Source organism: Caretta caretta, chromosome 6 (assembly GCF_965140235.1).
Source record: "Caretta caretta isolate rCarCar2 chromosome 6, rCarCar1.hap1, whole genome shotgun sequence".
Lineage (NCBI taxonomy): Eukaryota > Metazoa > Chordata > Testudines > Cheloniidae > Caretta > Caretta caretta.
Genome location: NC_134211.1, coordinates 18,862,240 through 18,883,621, shown reverse-complemented (window position 1 = coordinate 18,883,621; position 21,382 = coordinate 18,862,240). Strand labels below are relative to the sequence as shown.

The window sequence follows — 21,382 nt, the reverse complement described above, 5'->3', positions numbered from 1 at the left end:
AGCCTAGGAGTGATTGTTTTGGTTTTCCGTTAAAGTTTGAGGAGAAACAGGTCAGCCATTTTTGAGAAAGGGGAGTGTGTTTTTTGTGGTGGGTGTCACACTTTACCATAATTAAGGCTGCAGTTTTGTCATGGATATTTTAGTAAAAGTCACGAACAGGTCACAGGCAATAAACAAAAAATCACGGAAGCCGTGACCTGTCCCTGACTTCTACTAAAAACATCCCTGATAAAATGGGAAGGGAGGACGGTCCAGCACCCTGCTCCGCCACTCCCCGCAGCAGTGGCTGGGAGCTGCAGGGACCCCATTGCCCAGTGGCTGGGAAGGGTCCCCCTGATGCCCTGTGGAGCTGGAAACTGTGCCGCCCCCTCCCCAACAATGGCAGGAGAACTGTGTGTGGGGCCCTGCCGGCGGAGGCTGAGGAGCTGTGGGGGGGATGGGGGCCCTGCTGCCTAGCAGCTTTGGGCTCCCTCTGCCACTGGCAGCTGGGGGTGGGGAACTGTGGGGAGGTACCCGCGGCCGCTGAGGAGTTCCGGGGTGCCTCTGCGGCTGCTGGCTGGGAGCTGTGGGGGGGCAGCTCAGGGGTCACTGCTAGTGGCGGTGGCAGGTCAGTTGTGGGGGTCCTGCCACCCACAGCTGCAGGGCAGCTGCGAGAGGGTCCCCCACCACCCACGGAGGCTTGGCTGCTGCTGGCTCCTCTGCTGCCGGCAGCAGTTGATTAGCTGCGGGGGCCCCCAATGTCATGGAGGTCATTGGAAGTCACAGATTCCATGACTTCCGCAACTTCCATGACATAATCTTTGCCTTAACCATAATAAACAGCGTGGGCAATCTTTTTTTGTTTGAAATATTAACAGTTGTAAGGGTTGGATTTTCTAACAAACCAAAAGGATTTAAAAGCTAAAGTCACTGGGAGTTGTGTGCCTAAACCCTTAAGGTAGCTTTGAAAATTTCTCCCAGTGCCATAAAGGTTTGAAGCAGACACTTAGAACTTGGCAGAAAGAGGCCACATCTGTGACTTTTTTGTGATCTGGCTAAAAAAGACTGATTTTTGAAAGTTTCACAAAGGTTTTTTTTTAAGTTTTGCATTCACACCGTGTCTTGTAATGAGTTTTGGTAAGAGGCTGTCCAAGTGTATTGATTGTGTGCATTCCTGTGCAGTCTTCGGAAAATTCATAGGGAGTCCTGCCCTTATCCATGCAATAGATTAAAGTGCATATGCAAGGATGTGACCTGTCTATCCAGGTACTTATAATTAGGGCACTACCAAATTCACGGTCCATTTTGGTAAATTTCACAATCATAGGATTTAAAAAATCTTAAATTTCATGGTTTCAGATATTTAAATCTGACATTTCACGGTGGTGTAACCATGGGGGTCCTAGCCCAACAGGGAGTTGTGGGGGGTGGTCGCAAGGGGGGAATGAGGTATTGTATTGAATGAGGTAGGGGGCATGGTAAGGGGATGAGGTATTGCCACCCTTACTTCTGCACTGTTGCTGGCAGCAGCACTGCCTTCAGAGCTGGACTCCCAGATAGCAGCCATGGTGCTTCCTTCCACCAGGGGAGGTTTCTGGAAGAGGGTCTGACCTGGCCCTGGGAGCTGCCCACGCAGGGGAAGAGGAAGTCCCATCCTTCCCCAGTCCATCCTGGACTAGCAGCTGGAGCCCCGCGCAAGGTAGGAGCACCTGCCCGAGGCACTCCCAGCCCTGCCCCTCCCTACTCTGGGCCCAGAATTTGGGGGCTAAAGGGACTTTGGGCTGGCTGTGGCCACCCCCACCCCCCCGATCACAGCACCCTGGTCAGTTGTCCACGTTACCCACCCGCAAGGCCGGCCCTTCCCCCTGCAGAAAGTGATGACCCCCTCTTACCAGGCCATCCTCACTTCTGTGCTGCTGCTGGTGGTGATGCTGCCTTCAGAGCTGGGCGGCTGGAGAGTGCAGAGTGGCAGCTGCTGGCCGGGTGCCCAGCTCTGAAGACAGCGCAGAAGTGAAGGTGGCAATACTGCGATCCCCCCTGCAATAGCCAGATTTCGCTGTCGAAAGCAGACTTCACGGTCAAGAGCAGATTTCATGGTCCGTGACGAGTTTATCGCAGCTGTGAATTTGGTAGGGCCCTACTTATAATGATCCCTGTCACTGTAGTGTTTCTGCGCCTCCCATTATTTAATAAATGAGTGTATTCTCTTCCGTCTCCGTCACTAAGAAGCAGGCTTAGGCTGCGTGTGTTTGTGTGTGTTTTAAAGGAATGAACCTGAGAATGAGGGTACTATTCTGGGCACAGAGAGGTCCATTTTATGATTGGCGTTGAATGTGGCAAGATTAATGGTGGTTCATATTTCTTCTGACGGAGAGCTCCATGTTCTTGGTCTAGAACAGGAAATTCCATACAAAAAGGACTACGTTCAGTGAACATCAAGGTTGCAAAGTGAAGTGCTTGAAAGTGAGGAAAAGGTAAAAATGAGGTAGCCTGAGCAACAATGTTTCCACCTTCCTGGGGGTACATACACGCTATTCTACTAAAGCAGTGTTTTTCAGAGTTCAGAGCAGCATGTAAGGCGCCAGGTCGCCTTGCTTAGCACCCAGGGACCCTGGCGGCTCTGGTCAGCACATTAAAAGTCCTGTCAGCGGTGCTGCCCAGCTAAGGCAGGCTAGTGCCTACCTGTTCCGACACCACATTGCACCCCGGAAGCAGCCAGCAGCGGGTCCGGCTTCTAGACAGGGGGGCCATAGGCCTCTGCATGCTGCCCCCACCCCGAGCACCGGCTCCACACTTCCATTGGCCAGGAACCAGCCAATGGGAGCTGGGGGTGGGGGGGAACTGGGCCTGGGGGCGAGAGCCGCACAGAGCTGCTTGCGAGCCTCTGCCTAGGAACCAGATCTGCTGCTGGCCGCTTCTGGGGCGCAGCGTGGTCCATGGTTCCAGGACAGGCGGGAAGCCTGTCGCTGCACCTCTGACCAGGAGCCGCCGGAGGTAAGTCCGCTCCCCAATCCCCTGCCCCAGCCCTGAGCCCCCCAAACCCGGAACCCCTTCCTGTACCCCAAACCCCTCATCCCTGGCCCCACCCCAGAGCCTGCAACCCCAGACCAGAGCCTTGCCCCCCTCCTGCACCCCAACCCCCTGCCCCAGCCCTGAGCTCCCCTCCCACACCCGGAGCCCTTCCTGCATCCCAAACCCCTCATCCCTGGTCCCACCCCAGACCATGCACCCAGAGCCCTGACCCCCCTCCCACATCCTGAACCCCTCATTTCCGGCCCCACCCTGCAGCCCCAACCCTCTGCCCCAGCCCTGAGCCCCTTGCACACCCCAGACCCCTCATTCCCAGCTCCATTGTGTCGTGGGCATCAAGAATTTTCTTCAACTGGGTCCCCAGAAAAAAAAGTTTTAAAACCAGTGTACTAGATGATCATATCCTATTTTTTATGCAGGACCCCGCATCATTCAGTGCTCAAGATGTTAAGATTTCTTCTTATTGTGGTGATGATTGTTTATTTTCTGAGGGTTTTTTTTACTCACATGGACTGGTAGTGGGCAAAAAACAGAAGTTTTAGATACGTATTTAACTCAGCATCCCTGGAACGTAACTGACAGATCCGAGGGCAGATCCTCAGCTTGTGTAAATCAGAATTGCTTCATTGAAGTCAATGGAGATATGCTGATTTACAACAGCTGAGAGTCTGGCCCAGTGTGTGTGTTGGGGGGACGATGGATGGATGGGACAGGACTCTAAGATTAGTGACACAGTGCTTCATCTGGGGAGATGGCACAACTCTTCCAGCTTCCTGATGACAGGAGGGATGAAATATCAGGAAATAAGAATTGACCTGCAGGTTTATGCTAAAGGAAGTATGGTTTCCATCCTGTTTTGCTCCTGCACCTGGAATTTTTAAATGAGCTAAGCAGGCAAAATAGAGGCCCTGGGAGTGCAATTTGGCCATTTTTCCAGGCATCTATCAATCATGTTCTTCAGACTCATTAAACTCCATTGAGGCCCAGATTCAGCATGATACTTCAGCATGTCCCACAGCCTAATTACTCATTGTCTTCAACGGGACTACACATATGATTAATTATCCTCCTGAATAGGGGCTTTGGTAATAAAATTTTGAGCTACTGTGCTTATTTGACTGCTGGACCAGCCAGTTAAGGGTAGGTTTTATTAGCTCCGTTGAGTCTAGTAAGCTTTTGGTTACAAAAGTTTGACTGGATAGTTCAGAAGTGTTTTTGCGCTCAGAAAGAGACCTACCTTTTCTCACTGATAAAGCTCCTGTGGGTTTTAATTTGTTTGTTCCCAGCATATGTTCAGTCTAACAAAATATGATTCAGTTTAGGGCCAGCATTAGTCAGTGCTGTCTGTGTTCTATTTTTGTTTTAATGTAATTTGAAAAGCATAATGAAGAAACACCTCGAACTAGGGGGGGCAAAACCCAAAGAGGAGGAGGTGATGAGAAGCATTTGTATCCTTAAAGGAGAAGTAAAATAAGTTTAGGATCAGTCACCTTAGCTTGTTTATTCCCAGCTCATTTGGTGAAACATTTATGGTGTGTATTGATCGCTGGAGGATCACTGTGCCGGCTGTGGGCCAATGTGTGCTCCTGCCTAAAAGTGCCTCATTTTTATTACCTCTGCAACTGTCTGAGGGGTTCATAAAGAAATAAAAGTTATTTGTAACCTGAATGTTAATCATTTCTGCAGAGCCTGGCAAATGTTACCGTGCTCTTATCTTCCAGCTGCTATCCACATGGAAGCAGAGCTGGGTGCATAAAATCAAATGTGTCACTGTGATTTGTTAAGGCACAATTATGGGACTGTTTGTTTTAAAACATTGTCAGCTTTGGATGATTGTCTGAAGCATCTTTACCCATGGCTGTAACTTGTAACTTTTATGGAAGCACTCTGGTGCTTTGTTAGTTTAAATAAAGTCACGCAGGTTGTGTTTATCCTTCAGGGTTGGATACTCTGTAAAATTAACACCCATAATATGTTCTAGCGAATAATGTTCCTGGAAGCCTATTATATCCAGTGAATTTTTTGTAAAAAATCGTAAATGACACCTTGGTTCAGAACTTTAAGTGGTTAGCACCCAGAAGTAGGGCCACATTTTCAAAAGAACACAGCTTCCATATAAGCACCTAAATAAAATGGCCAGATTTTGTCATGTGGTAAGCTTCCATTGTGAGTAGTGGGAGATGCTGGGTGCTGAGCAGTTGACAAAATCTGGCTACTTCATTTAGGTGCCTTAGGTCTTGTGTACACACATGTTGCACCAGTAATCATTGCAGCCTTCGTAAGTGGATGTTCTTAAATTGGTTTAAATACCTGTTATCAGGCGAGTTTAAGTCCATTATTTACTGGGCAGTGGCACATCCTGTTGTGATTAATTGTTTTAATGGCTCATAGTCAGGAAGGATGTTGGCCTGTCACTTATAAGATTTATACCTATGGTAGAGAATGAGATTCAAACAGCTGAGTTCTAATCCTAGCTCTTCCCGTTTCTGATGATGATGATGATACCTGCCTCTCTTCATCAGTAGACTTTCAAAGTGCTTTTCAGAGGTGGTATTATCCCCATTTAACAGATGGGGAAACTGAGGCATATAGGGTAGAAGTGACTTGGCCAAGTTCACCCCGCAGGCCAGTGGCAAAGCTATGGATAGGACCGAGGTCTCCTGTGTCCCATTCAGTGCCTGATCCACTAGGCAGCGCTGCTGTCATATTAGGCACCTCACTGCTGCTTTCTGCCACAGTATACCCGTCCCTAAAAATGAAGGTATTGTTTACTTATGTTCCTACAAGGATTGATAAATGTTGCATACAGTGCTTTGAAAAAGCAAAGTGCTTAATGTAAAAGCTGTATTTGAACATTACATGAATTAGGAAAATTTAGTATCGCTTTATCAATGTGGATTTTTTTTTCACTGAATTCTGCTCTTGAGATTTCTCAGGTACCGTGCCACAGCTGTTTCACTGGCGCAAACAGGTTCAATAGAAGACTCCGATGTTCTTTTATTTAGCAGATCCATGGGTTAGTTTGAGGGTGGGCCTGAAGCCTCAATCTTGCCAATTGTGATCACATCGGGAAAAGTTTTTTTAATATTTTCATTACATGCAACAGGTTCATGTTCCAGTAACACATTCATGGCCCCTCACATTAAAAAGGTATGCTTTATGACTATGCTGATTTATTAATTACCAGGCGTTCATGCTAAGTAGTCCTGCTGCTTAACGTTTTTTCTTCCATTCTCCTGCTTGTGAATTTCAGGCTTCTAGATGAACTTCCAACTCCTTGCCTTTCCCCCTCTCCCTTCCCTTGGCATAGTTCTTTGGTTAGTTACGGTAAAAGCAGTAAAAGACCCTCTCAGCTGGCTTCTTTTCCACACCGCTTAACTAGATTTGTGAGCATGTCAGTCTCCTAGAATGCCTGAGGATTTCTGAGCTTGTTTCACAGACCTACACTGACCTATTTTAATGTCCAGACTCTTCTGGTAAACTCTTGTTCTAATGGTATTGTTCCAGCAGAGTTTGCTAGTGCTGCTTTAGCTAAGCTTATGTCAGTGTTTCCATAATAAACTTGTTTTTTTCCTGGGGTTTATAACTCTCCCAGATAATTTCTGTTTTGGGTTGCACCTTGGCATACAATATCTCAGCCAGGATCAGATTTGTACTTAATTTGATTTGAACTGATTTTACGACTTTCTGTAAGACAGAAGGAGGGTAAAAAAGTCCGTACATTGTGATCTTAGTATTCTCACATAGACAAAGACTTTAAATGTGACATTTTATTAGTTAGTGCATGATATAGATCTCTGTGTAGTACTTCTGATTATTTGAGCGGTACAAAATCAGAACAGCCAAGGTGTTACGCTGGGAGGAAAGATGAGCCAATGATTAGTAACCGGGACTAAGGAGACATAGGTTCAATTCCCAGCTCCACACAGACTTCATATGTGATCTTGGGCAGTTACTTAGCATGACTGTGCCTCAGTTCCTCATCTGTATAGTAGGAATAATGGCCCTTCCCTACCTGACGGGGTGATGAGAATAAATGCATCAAATGCCCAGGTGGTCACAGATACTGTGGTAATGGAGCTGTATAATTCTATATAAAATAGGAAACACTTTTAAAAACAACTACTGTGTCTTTCCAGTCAACATACTCATTAAAATGATAGTACTCATGCCTAATGCAGATATGCAGAATAATAGTAACTGGATTGTAAAATAGAAGTTGGTATTACATGGCACCTTTTGTACTATAGGTTAAAAAACACAAGGGATCAAGTATAAGAGAAAAATGACCCATTGCAGAAATGTTGATAACGTTACCATTTCACTGCCTGTTGATCTAGTGATATTTGTTTTGACAAATGCCCCTGGGAATTGCTAGACAGTCCTTGCAGTTTCTATTACCCTTGGACCATATTATATTGTTAGGTATGTCTGCGTGTAGCTCCCATTGAAGTCTGCATGTGTGCAACTCCTCTTGAATTCTACAGGAGTCATGTGCACATGGCTGAGGATGAGTAAGGTCCCTGGTAATCTGCTAAATATTGGGAGTATAGTTAGTGTGCAGGCAAATCAAGCAAACTTCATGCAGTGGGTTTCCAGTTGTATTGTGTAACTTCTTGGTTTAGTCCTATAAAGCTCTGCATGGCCTGAGACTTGTCCTCTTGTGGAACCGTGCATCAGCTCATGCTATATGGCCACAGCTGGGGTCATCAGAGTCTCCCAAGCTGGAACCCTTTTGATATAAAAGAAAAAGGCAGCTGCTGGCAGGATGTGCTTCTTCAGGGCTCCCTGGGCTTTGGAACTTGCTTCCCAGCTTCATCGGAAGATGCTGCTGAAGGGGTATTTTTAGGGAAGATGGCATATTTTTCCTTCTTTGTTTCCTTCTTCTGTAAGGTTTAATTAGTTCCTGCTGTGCATGCAGGAGGTTGCTGCTGGTTTTATTTTTGGGTTTACTTTTAAATAATTGTCATGGACACTTAGAGCTCCTTTTTGGTTTGTGTTTATAAATCTAAATATATTCATGATGAGTGAGGGGTTACTATAACTATTTAATATAGTGCAAAGTCATTTTTAATTTGCAGGTTTCCAATTGGGCATGGTAAGATATTCTTGACTCTTCTGTAACAGTTTGCACTGGATTGGTGGTTCCTTTAAAAAAAAAAAATTACCATACAATTAAACTAGTATAAATCCACAGAAGCCAGGACATTTTGGCATCAAGGCTATTGCCTCACCCAAAATATCTGAATTCAGAGCAGCAGTGCCTAGTCACAGTATCCTTATCTAGGCTAGGATTTGGAAGATGTCAGCTGACGCATGTTAAGTTTAATGTAGGCCTGATCTACACCTAAATCTTAGGTTGACCTAGCAGTGTTGCTCAGGGGTGTAAAAAAAAAAAATGCATGTAAAGTTTACCATTGTTTTCAGGGGAGTTTGAATCAGGCCGTATAAAGAATACTTTGCACTTCAATGTCGTCTTCTGAGGATCCAAAACCATTTTCTAAGCTTCAGACATATTCTTTCTGTTTACATATTTTGTATGAACTTGAATTACAAGCAAGGGGAAAAATTCCAAATGAGGAGAGAGGGAAAGATTAAGACTATGTAATTCAGAGATAACACATAATAAGGGACAAAATAGGAGGTGTATTTGGGAAGTACTTTATGGAACATCAGAGTTTATTCTTTCTCAAAATTCTGGACTGCAGAAGCATCCAATGAAATTAAAAGGAACCAAATGAAAACCAATCCAAGGAAAAACTTTCTCTCTCTCCCCCTCACTCCATAATTAACTTGTGGAACTCACTGTCAAAAGTTTTTGATGCCAGTGGCCTAGTGGGATTCAGAAAAGGATTTGACATTGATAGTTCATTTTCGTTTCGTTAGAATAAATAAAAGTATCCATTTATGGGCTCTCACCACTGTGCAAATTGTTTAAAATGAGGTGGGTGAGGGTAATATCTTTTATGGGACCAACTTCTATTGGTGAGAGAGACAAGCTCTCCAGCTTACACAGAATTTGAGAGCTTCTCTTTCACCAACAGAAGTTGGTCCAATGAAAGATATTATCTCATCCCCTTGGTCTCTCTAATATCCTGGGACTAATACAGCTACAGCACCACAACCTAGAATTGTTTAAACTGACACATACAACAGTGGAATGCAATCTGTTCACTTCTTCTGTCAAGTAATGTAATCAAATATGAACACTCCAATACATTGGCTTCTGCCTCAGTTCCAGTATCTCTCTCCAAGGCCAGAGGAAACAAGTGGATCTTTTTTGGACAAGGGAATAACAGTTTCCACAGGTCACATTAGGTAAAAATGTCAGGGATATAAACGTGCATGTTTTATGGCATAAGCCAACCACTAACTGACCCTTGTAAGAAAGAAAATGTCCCTACACAGCCATGTTGTTCCATGATTGCCAGCGTGGGATCGCTTACACCTTCTTCTGAAGCATCTGTTAAGGACCAGTGCTGGTGACAAGGTACTAGGACTAGATGGATGATGTAGAAGAAATAATTTTTATTAGGGCTAGCAAATTATTAAAAAAATTAATCACGATTAATTGCACTGTTAAACAATAATAGAATACCATTTATTTAAATATTTTTGGATGTTTACTACATTTTCAAATGTATTGATTTTAATTACAACACAGAAAACAGTGTACAGTGCTCACTTTATAATTTTTATTACAAATATTTGCACTGTAAAAAACAAAAGAAATAGTATTTTTCAATTCACCTAATACAAGTACTGTAGTGCAATCTCTTTATCATGAAAGTTGAACTTACAAAGGTAGAATTATGTACAAAAAAAACTGCATTCAAAAACAAAACAATGTAAAACTTTAGAGCCTACAAGTCCACACAGTCCTATTTCTTGTTCATCCAATCACTCAGACAAACAAGTTTGTTTACGTTTGAAGGAGATAATGCTGCCTGCTTCTTGTTCAGAATGTCACCTGTAAGTGAGATCGGGCGTTCACATGGCACTGTTGCAGGCAGCATCGCAAGATATTTACATGCCAGATGGGCTACAGATTCATATGTCTCTTCATGCTTCATCCACCATTCCAGAGGACATGCGTCCAGGCTGATGACAGGTTCTGCTTGATAGCGGTCCAAAGCAGTGCGAACCGATGCATGTTCGTTTTCATCATCTGAGTCAGATGTCGCCAGCAGAAGGTTGATTTTCTTTTTTAGTGGTTCGGGTTCTGTAGTTTCTGCATAGGAATGTTGCTTTTTTAAGACTTCTGAAAGCATGCTCCACACCTCATCCCTCTCAGATTTTGGAAGACACTTTAGATTCTTAAAGCTTGGGTCGAGTGCTGTAGCTATCTTTTTAAATCTCACATTGGTACCTTCTTTGCATTTTGTCCAATCTGCAGTGAAAGTATTCTTAAAATGAACATGTGCTGAGTCATCATCCGAGATTGCTATAACATGAAATATATGGCAGAATGTGGGTAAAACCAAGCAGGAGACATACATTTCTGCCCCAAGGCGTTCAGTCAGAAATTTAACTAGCGCATTATTTTTTCAATGAGTGTCATCAGCATGGAAGCATGTCCTCTGGAATGGTGGCTGAAGCATGAAAGGGCCTACGAATGTTTAGCATATCTAGCATGTAAATACCTTGCAGTGTTGGCTACAAAACTGCCATGCGAACACCTGTTCTCACTTTCAGGTGACATTGTAAATAAGAAGTGGGCAGTGCTGTCTCCCATAAATGTAAACAAACTTGTTTGTCTTTGTGATTGGCTGAACAAGAAGTAGGATTGAGGGGACTTGTAGGCTCTAAAATTTTACATTATTTTGTTTTTGAGTGCAGTTATGTGACAAAATAATCTACATTTGTAAGTTGCATTTTCATGATAAAAGAGATTGCACTACAGTACTTGTATGAGGTGAACTGAAAAATACTGTTTCTTTTGTTTCATTTTTACAGTGCAAATTTTTGTAATAAAAATAATATAAAGTGAGCACTGTACACTTTGTATTTTGTGTCGTAATTGAAATCAATACATTTGAAAATGTAGAAAAACATCCAAAAATATTTAATACATTTCAATTGGTATTCTGTTGTTTAACAGCGCAATTAAAACTGCGATTAATGATTTAATTTTTTTGAGTTAATTGCCTGAGTTAACTGAGATTAATTGACAGCCCTAATTTTTACTCTTTAACTTTTGGGAATTTTGAAACTTCCTATTTCCCCCCTGCATTCAGGCCTTTCTTCATGACATGTTTCAGCTGCAAATATAATTGATTATTTCTGACGGGGAGACTAACACCGAAAGATATGAGTTGTCTGAATGTATGCACTTGGGAAAACAAAACCAAGGGAAGGCCAGTCTGCCTCTCCCACTTACCCTCCCGTGATCTCTTTTCTCTTTGTTCTAAGATAAATGCTGCTCAACAGTTACTGAATTACTTTTAAGTCCTCTAGACAGGATTGTGAATAGAAAACTTGTTTAAATGTCAATGAAATGGTAAGAAAATGGCACCTGCTTGAAAACGTGGTTTTCTGTGTTACCTCCTAAGACTTAGGTTTCTAAGACTTCACTTTATTATCTTGAATCTTTGAAAATGTGACATTTAATAGACAATTTTTTATGACTTATTTGAACAAATGGCATTTGCTACAAGTCATAAAGGGATGGTTGCTCCAATGGCTGTGCTGCTTTTGAAACCAGCGTTGTGTTTCAAAGTGTATCTATCCTGTTGTAACTTCAGATTATACCCAGCATATTACATCCATGCTTGAATTTATTTCTAATTTATTGAATTTAATTTAATTGAATTTATTTCTAATTTATTTCTAATTCTAAATTTATTTGCCTTGGGCACACTTCACCAAAGGTGCCTTATAAATCAAATTTATACCCCATGTTTCTTTCTCCAGTGGTTTGTTGCGTCCCCTGTGATACAGCAGCTAGCTTCAGTGGTTTTTTGTTTTTGTTTTATTACATTGAATCAAACATTGTTATAATTTTCTATACCTATAGTTGGAAAACGGTTCAACTCCCTGGATACTACATTAGATTAGATGTTTATTTAACTAGTTGTAAACTGAAACATTTGTTGTTGTTCGGTATTTAGAGGCCCTTCCCAAAATATAGGGGCCAATTATGCTAGGTGTTTTAAATACACCTACTGTCAGACAATCCTTCCCCTGAGGAGCTTGCAGACTGAATAAACAAGAAAGACAAGGGGTAGGAGAGAAGGGAGTATGATTAGTCCCTTTTTGCAGATGGTGAACTCAGATGAAGGCCCTGTCTACCTGAGAGTTTTACCAGTTATATTGGTATAACCCTCTCTTCCCCATTGCGGACACCTTTATTCCAGTATATAGAATGGCATTTTTGGGTTAGCTTGAATCCCTTACTAAAGTGATGGGGTTTTTTTGTTGTTGTTTGGGTTTTCTTAAAAAAGCACTCTTACACCAGAATGAATGTGGCCACACTTGTGGGTGAGGGAAGGCGCGGCTGGTACTATCAATATAACTTTGTATCAAAGGGGTAGCCTTGTTTGTCAGTCTGTATCCATAAAAACAACAAGGAGTCTGGTGGCACCTTAAAAACTAACAGATTTATTTGGGCATAAGCTTTCGTGGGTAAAAAACCCACTTCTCCAGGCATCTGAAAAAGTGGGGTTTTTTTACCCACAAAAGCTTATGCCCAAATAAATCTGTTAGTCTTTAAGGTGCCACCAGACTCCTCATTGTTTTGAGTATAACTCTGATGATTTAAGGTCCCATCTTAGCTGTGAGGGAAGGGAAATGTTTCTTGCTTCTCATATATTCTTTCAGAGTTATGCACATAGAATTAAAAGTTAAATATAAATATGAGGTGAACTAAGAGGGCTTTCACCTGGTGATGTCTGTATTCCAGATTCTGTGCTGTTGGGGTGACCTGGCTGATGCTGATAACACAGAGCAAGGGTTTGCTTTCTTTCTTTCATACTGCTTAGGTGATAGCAAAATCATAAGCTGCTAACTGAGGAAAACCAGAATCCTGAACTCAAGCCTGGGTATGAAAAAGAAAGAAAGAAAGAACTGATTGTTATAAACCAAAATTTTAAAATGAGATGTAGCTAGTATACAGAAACATTCAGTTTATTTATTTAAAGGAACACTGCCATTTACCTTCATTCTTTCCTTGTGGTCCACAGACTTGCAAAAATTTGAGCGCAGTTACTATAATTACATGAGCTAATTGGCCAGCTGGATGCACAATTGGTCGCTTGCATGTGTAAATGTGATTAGTACATGCAGTTGCAGTAGTTGAGCCTGCGAATGCAGCACACAGTTGTACATGCTTTTGACGTTGCGACTCTACTCTAAGATTGAGATATGAATGGTAATCTCTCATACAATGTGGAAAGTTTATGAAATACATTGTCCTATTGCAGGAACTTGTTGGAACCACTGGAATTTTGGTTTAAGTTTGTGTGTGTTTGTTTAGTAAAAGCTTTGGGGTATTTGTGTAATTATGCCACTGTACAGTAATATTAAAAATCACACTTTAAACTTCAGATGTGATTGCTGCTTTCAATGAGTGAGCATTTTAACTTCTTAACACACGCTCTTTTTTTTTTTTTAGGTACATGTATTGGACGGACTGGGGAGAAACACCCAGAATAGAACGGGCAGGAATGGATAGCAGCACTCGAAAAATAATTGTTGATTCAGACATTTATTGGCCTAATGGACTCACAATAGATCTTGATGAGCAGAAGCTGTACTGGGCTGATGCAAAGCTGAGTTTCATTCATAGAGCTAATCTGGATGGTTCCTTTAGGTACGTTTCCCGTTGGTCTGTATCAGTTTGTGAGAAGGGTGTGTGCACTTGCGTGTATGCTTGCATGTTTGCGTTTTCATAACTAGCATTTATGCTAGTGCTTTTTTCACTAGTCATTTATAACTGTGTGTATATCTACCTTATTAATCTTGCTAACCTTTATCATTAGCCTGCATGTGAATATGTATTGATTCCTGGCATTCATATGACTGGTTCTATTTTTGTTAAAGAATAATTAGAATATTTGCATCAGCATTCTACTGTAGGCCAGTTACAGCCTTCCCCCACAGTATAATTTTTCTGCTCTAGGCACATTTATATATTTTAAAATGATTACAGATGCCTATCCAAGGCTCCAGGTGCCCTACCACATCATTAATGATATAGTAAAGTTCCAGCATTGTTAAAATAATTATTTTAACAGGAACTCAGCTAGCTAGCCACCTACAGAAATCCTTTCCACCCCTTCAGCATTATTGGGAACATCCCTCAGCCTTCTCCAAACATCCTGTTGAACAAGTGTCTTTTGCAGCATGCCCAGTCATCAAGTTTGTGCTGTTTTGGACTAAGTGTTGGGAGCAGGTTCCAGAAGCTCTGAGCTCTCGTAAAGAATGCCCTGCCAGTCACCCCATCTGTTTTATTACAAAGGGGATCCTACTGGAGCTTCCCTGCTGACCACAACTGTGGTTGTCTGCCATGGGGAGTGAGGTAATCCCTCAGGGAGGCTGGTCCCGGGCTTGTTAGGGCTTTATAGATTGTAACCAATACTTTAAAATCCACCCAGAGACCAAATGCAGATCCTGGTCCACTGGTGTCATAGGCTTCCAGCAAGATGCCCCACTCAATAAGCAACCCACTGCATTCTGCACCAGTTTCAGTCTCCCAATGGCTTTAAGATGTAGCCACATGTACATCTACCAGATTAACAAAATGCCATCTGGTGTGATTGAAATAATCCAAAACACACTACCTTAATTTAAAAGGACCTTATCCTGTTATTTAGACCTCAAACTTTGGTATCCAAGAAGTGCTTTATTAAACAGTCAAATATCCTCCTGTTGAGCAGAGCATGAGAGAAGTAAATCTTCCTGTGAACTTAATTTGTTTGGCCTTTTTAATTTTTAAATTATTTAATATTACTACAATAAAGGGAGAATTATTTTTAAAGGCAAAAAGGGCAATAGGGCACCCGACTCCCCTTTGTATCTTTTTGAAAATTTTTGCCACAGATCTTAAATGCCAACACCACCTAATGCACTGTCTGCATGTACGTGAAGCTGTGTGTGTGCTCCTCATACTGAATCTTAAACACATGCACAGCGTTTGTTTAAAGTGAAGGGACCATAAGCATTCAGAATTCCATCGTCCGGCTTAAATCTTCTCTCTGTCCTGAAACCCCACTTGCGATGTTGACATTGTGGCCATCGCTCTAAAGCAGGGGGCTCAAACTCAAATGACCATGAGGGCTACATGAGGACGAGTACGTTGGCCCGAGGGCCGCACCACTGACCACCCCCCCACCCCCCGCTGCCCTGGCCCTGCCCCCACTCCATCCCCTTTCCTGAAATCCCCACCCCAACTCTGCCCCTTCCCTGCTCCCAGGGGGTGCAGGAGGGGTGTGGGGTGTAGCAGGGGGTTCGGCCGCAGGAGGGGTTCAGGGGGCAGGTCTGGCCCGGCGTGCACCAAGCAGGCTCCCTGCCTGCCTACCCTGCCCCCGCGCCGCTCTGGGAAGCGGCTTGGACCTGGAGTGGGGGGCACAGGGGTCTGTGTGTTGCCCTGGCTGCTCCTCCAGGTACCTCCCCAGAAGCTCCCATTGGCCAGGAATGGGGAACTGCGGCCAATGGGAGCTCCGGGGGAGGTACCTGGAGGTGCAGCCAGGGCAACACACAGACCCCTGTGCCCCTCCTCCACCAGGTCCTGGCTGCTTCTCAGAGCGGTGCTCCACCCCCGGTGCGCACCAGGCCAGAGCCGCTCTAGGTAAATGCTGGGGGACCAGGGGGTCGCGGGGAGCTGGCAGGCTGCAGAAAACAACCCCACGCCCGCTGCGTGTTTGAGACCCCTGCTCTAAAGGAAAGCATCCTGGAGATGTAAACTGTCTAATGCAGCGGTTCCACACACCCACACACCCCCGTATGACCCTGAGGATGTCACTTGGGCTGCGGCTGTGTTGATTGGGCCACGGGTCTAATGTTAAAACATAGCAGAACGGAGGCTCAAGTTGGTAACAACTGCTATCCCAATGGGAGAAAAAACACGAGGGCAAAATAGAAATTATAGGTATATCTGTATAATATACATGATTCGTGTATTTCAGATAACCAAAAATTCCCTCTTATGAAGCCAGTTATCCAACCTGTTAAAAATTCAGATAGATTTTGTATTATGCACCTCTTTTTATACCAGTATAATATAAAATAAAATGTAGTACATCTTTCATGTGAACTGTATTCCAGAGTGCTTTAGAGAAAGGTATACCGCGTCTCGGGTTTCCCATCTGTGAAATAGGGGCAGTGATACTGACCATCTTTGTTAAAACGCTTTGAGATTTACTGATACAAAGGGCTTTAAAAGAGCTGTGTGCTGCTATTAATAGTAATAATAATCACAAAGTTAGTAACACAGAGGGAGCCCCAGAGGTAGTGATGAGGGAGGGAAACTTTTCAGATATGGGATAATATCTCAAAGACTTGTAGCTGATTCAGAGTTTTTAGGGCGTGTGCTATCTCACTATGAACTGACATTTCTGCACAATTTAATGTATCTGAAATGGTTTGTTTTTTAAAAGAGGTTATTTTGGTTATTTCTCAATTTTAAATATGATCCTGTGGTTCCCTTGTGCACACAACTCCCATTGACTTCACTCCAAATTATTCATGTGCAAGGATGTTCAGACAATAATTAGTAAGTAGTGTTTAATTCGCTTATATTGTGGAGGAGAAAGGCAGCGAGTATCCTGAATGCTCAAATCCAAATAGGGCCTTCCATTTCAAAGGAACTCTGTCCAAATTGTCTTGTGACAGCTTAGCACATGGTTTCTTTTTCCAGTTATATTGTACCATAAATGAAATGGCATTTTAATACAGATATTGAATTAATTTGTGCCCCGCTCTGGATGTGAAATCCATTTAGCTCAACAATACGCCTGCATTGCACACTTTAGTAGCTGGTCTTGGAGAGCATGAATATGCACCAGGTGTCAGGGTAGCCCAATGTAATGCACATTTCTGGAAAATCCTTGAGTCCATGCAGCTGAATAAAGGCACTAGTCCACTGTATAGTAAAGTTAGTGTCAGAATTTCAGTCTGCTATAAATAATTTGTATTACTGCCATTTGTATGATAAATTCTCCTTCCTAGAATGTTAGGCCTGTGGTATATTATTTTTTATCAAATTCCATGAGTGTTGATCTTGATCTTTATAGTGCATATTTATGGGATTTTTGTTTAATTTTTCCCCACTGATAAATTTATTTAGAAAATCAAAAACTGATGAAGTAAACTCTTTGGCATCTGGTGACCAGTTAGATTGATATTGCAGTTCAAACTTGAAAATAATTGTAGAAGAGACATTGAAATAGCATTGGGCTGCTTTATTCCTGAATATTGTTTATTTTTAACAAAACAAAATAAATTTCACCTGAAATTTGTCAAGAAATAAATCCTTCAGTACTACAAATCCTTTCCCTCCCCCCAAGGCCCTATCACTTCACAATTCAAATAAACCAGTCATTTGCATTCTGTGTAGTGGATTTAAAATTACTGGAGTGATCTGTCTGTGTGTTAGCAGGCTTCAGTTTGAAAGTAAATCATACAGAACTCAGTTGTTCAAAGCACATAATCCAGGAGGGAGGGGAACCTGTTGTATAAAGGATGGAAATAATAAAAAGTACAGACAGTGCATAGTTCAATACAAATGCTCCAGAACTAGAAAGTTACACAAGTTTAGACATCATCCTTACTAGGAAAGGCATTACAGCAAAGGGTGGAAAGTGAAGGTAAGAATACTAAAAGGTTAGGTTTTTCTTTATTTCTTTAGTGATTTATTACTATGAGAAATCACTTGCTGATTGTTTACAGAGTCAGATTTTCAAAGCAGCCTTAACTCTACCTCCAAAACTGCACATAGAAGTTTTGCATACAGTGACCATTGCATATGCATGTGCAAATACTTACCTAATGTATGTGCATAAAATGAGCTTTGCATATACAAATGTATGTAAAAATTTGTATGTAATTTTTCAAAACAGTTATGAAAATTTAGCTTATGTTTATGACACTAAAACAGGATTGTCTTCCATCAGTGTTAACCTCTCTTCTCTCCCCTACTTCCTGCACACAAATGGTACAAATGAAGGTCTGACTCTTAGCGGTCGTCTACATCTCAAACTTACATTGGTATAACTATGTCGTTCAGGGGTATGGAAAATCCACACCCCTGAGCGATGTAGTTATACTGACCTAACTCCTGGTGTAGACAGTGCTAGGTCAATGGGAGGGCTTCTCCCATCGACATAGCTACCACTGCTCAGCGGGGTGGAGTGCCTACAGCCATGGGAGAAGCTCTCCTATTGGTGTAGGTAGCGTCTTCACTAAACACTACAGCAGAGCAGCTGCAGCGCTTTAAGTGAAGACAAGTCTTTCATTACAAGAAATATTTTCTTCTGTTTTTCCCTTCCTTGGGGAACGTCTCCCTTCTGTGAACTTTCAAAGTTCTATCTGGAAGATTCTGAATGTATATATTAACCAATGTTACTTTGATCTGGATTGTTTTTGTGGTTTGAAGAGAGTCATTTTTTCACAACACAAGAAGTAAGCAATTAAGACTTGGGTTTTTTTTAACAAGCTGGAAATTTGTCATACTTGCTTTCCACTTACTAAGAAAATGTCCCTGCTCCAAAAACTGCTGAGCTTTGAAATTCACCAAGTTGTTACTGGGTGCATAAACTTTTGGGATCTCTTGATTACAAAAGATGTGTTGTAAAATTACATTTTGTGGTTTGCAGTTCTGCTCATTCCAAATCAGTGGCATACCTCCAAAAAAAAAAAAAGTTTAATTAAAATAGGATTCATCTGTCGTGATGATTGGGGCTATAATATTTATCTAGAGGTTAAGGAAAACTGGAAGGAATGTGAGATCAATTCAACGAGAGACATGTAACATGAGGGAAAGCACTGCAGAATGATGAATAGGGCTCAGATCCTGCAATGAACTATATGCAATTGATTGCTTGACTCAGAGCAATAGCCCTATGAAACTGAATGGGGCTCCACACATGAGCAGGGGGTTTCCCTGCAGAGTGTGTGTTACAGGATCAGAACTTAAGTTGGTGAGTTAGAACTGGCCGGAAACGCCAAGTTTGGAAGCAGCTCCAAACTTCTCAGTTGTGTGGGTTCCAGTCCATCCTTCTCCACATCAGGTACCCATGCGCCTCTTAAGCTCCTGATGGGAGATTTTCCATTAGCAGCCTCTGTTCAGCCTGCTCTATAAAACCTTGTGCCGAACACCAAGAGTATACAGAGCTACTCGGGCAAATCACCCTCCATCCCTTCTCTACCGCCTTGGGCTGAGAAGGAGCTGTAGTGAATGTCATGGCATGTTCTACAGTTGTTTTTAGTTAGTTTGGTGTTTCTAGTTAGCGTTAGTTTTTGTTAGTGCAGAATTAGTTAGATAATAGTGAGACGTTTGGTTTTTTCCCCCCTCTCCTTTTTTTCACGGGAATTTGTCTGGGCGGGCTGGGCTCACCAGATTTCAAATGCTGCCTCTCTTGTTGGGAGGCTATCCCAGTCATCAACAGCCACTCTTTAAGGGTATATCCATTGCTTGGGAGAGTCCCATATTGCCCAAAAGGGTAACTTTTGTGTAGCTCTCAAATCTGGAGCATGGAAGAATTGGGAAACTAAAGTTGAGCCTTCTGTTGAGGGAGTGCTCTCTTCAACCTGTGTCCGAGTCAGGTCAGGAGATCTCCCCAGTGTACATCAGCCTCCAGACAGATCCAGTGCCCTTTTGGCTTGGTCTCCCCTAAGAAGGAAAAGACTTCAGAGGACTCAGGGAAAGCTCCAAAGAGGAGGAGCTCGGTCTCCCACTACAAGGAGCTAGCTCCCAAAAGGTCCCTATCTCCTGCCACATCTCTGGTGTCAGAGGCATCTCTCAATTCAGTACCATGAAAGCAAAGGACCCTTCTTCCAGTAGTGGCAGGGCTGGGAGATCCTGGAGTGCTTTGGGAAAGCAAGCCTCCAGCAGGCCCCTGCTACCACCTATGAAAGATAGGGAGCCCAGATATACGCTCCTCTAGATTGGCACCATCTACATTAGACTTTCCATCGGTGCCTTCTCACTCAGCGTTGTCGGTACTGGCACAATCGAAGCACCAAGACACCTTTGGCTCCGGTGCCTACGCACTCCAGATCCATGGTACTGTCCACCTCAATTGCTGCATCAGTACTGACCCACCTGGTACCACAGGAATTTTGCTATTCCAGGGACCAGTCAGTTTTGGACGAACTGGAGTCCTCACTGCTTCTGGGTACTGAATGACTCTTGGTGCCAAGATCCAGCCACTGGATTGCCACTGCTCCCTGGTACCGCAAGATTCTCCACCTTTTTCTCCTGGGGCCTCCGCTTTGGAGGACATTGAGGATGAAGGAGACATTCAGTCAGTCTCCTCTTTATCAGTATTGGGTTACCCTACGCATTAGCATAAGAACCCATATTTTGACAAGGATCCTCGTCTGTGAGAGGAGTGGTAGGATCCTGGCTGCCACCCCCTCTCCCATATGGGCCCCCCAGTGGCCATACTGGGATCCTTGGGCAGCGTATTGGCAGCCATTTGCCAAACCTGCAGCTCCATTGTGCCAAGGGGCTATAGTTACACCGTCTCTTCTACCAAACCTCCAACATGAGAAGACCTTTGAATAGCTGAGGCCGAAGGTGGATAAGGAAGCCATCCCTCAAAACTTCTATTTCATCCTCGTCTCTGGATGAGGCAGTCATGCCTCCACCACCCTCAATGGCTGATGATTTTCACCAATTCCAGGACCTTGTGAAGAGCATGGCTGACACTCTTGGATACCCCTTGGGGAGGCTAAAGACTCACAACACAAGCTTCTAGACATTCTGCAGTCGGCACTACCCACCTGGCTTGAGCTACCCATTAATGAAGCTCTCCTAGATGCTGCAAAGACTATGCGGCAAACTCCTGTCACCGTCCTGCCAACTTGCAAGCAGGCGGATAAAAAATATTATGTTTCTCTCAGGGACTCAGGATTTTTGTCCCCCCAACCAATCTCATACCCTGGTAGTGATGCTGTAAATGAGAGGGGTCAACAGCATTACTCTAGGTCTTCCCCTTATGATAAGGATCAGAAGAGGCTATATCTTTTTGGACAAAAAGCTTACTCATCGATAACTCTCCAGTTTCAGATCTCAAACCATCGGGTGATCATGGCCAAGTATGACTTCACGAATTACAGTAAGTTTGCAGCCCTTCCGCAGGAGCATAGAAAACACTTTCAGGCCATCATCATGGAGGGTCAGTTATTAGCCAGAATGCTGTGGACACCACCA

General features: G+C 43.2%; 1 protein-coding gene across 2 annotated transcripts in view; it reads left to right on the top strand.

Annotated features, from left to right (window-relative positions):
- LRP5 (LDL receptor related protein 5) overlaps window positions 1-21,382 on the top strand; it is a 250,104-nt gene that overhangs the window by 62,909 nt on the left and 165,813 nt on the right. For both annotated transcript variants that reach the window (XM_048852536.2, XM_048852537.2), the window contains exon 3: window positions 13,622-13,819. In XM_048852536.2, the coding sequence (XP_048708493.1) occupies window positions 13,622-13,819 (198 nt within the window). The remainder of the gene's footprint in view (window positions 1-13,621; window positions 13,820-21,382) is intronic.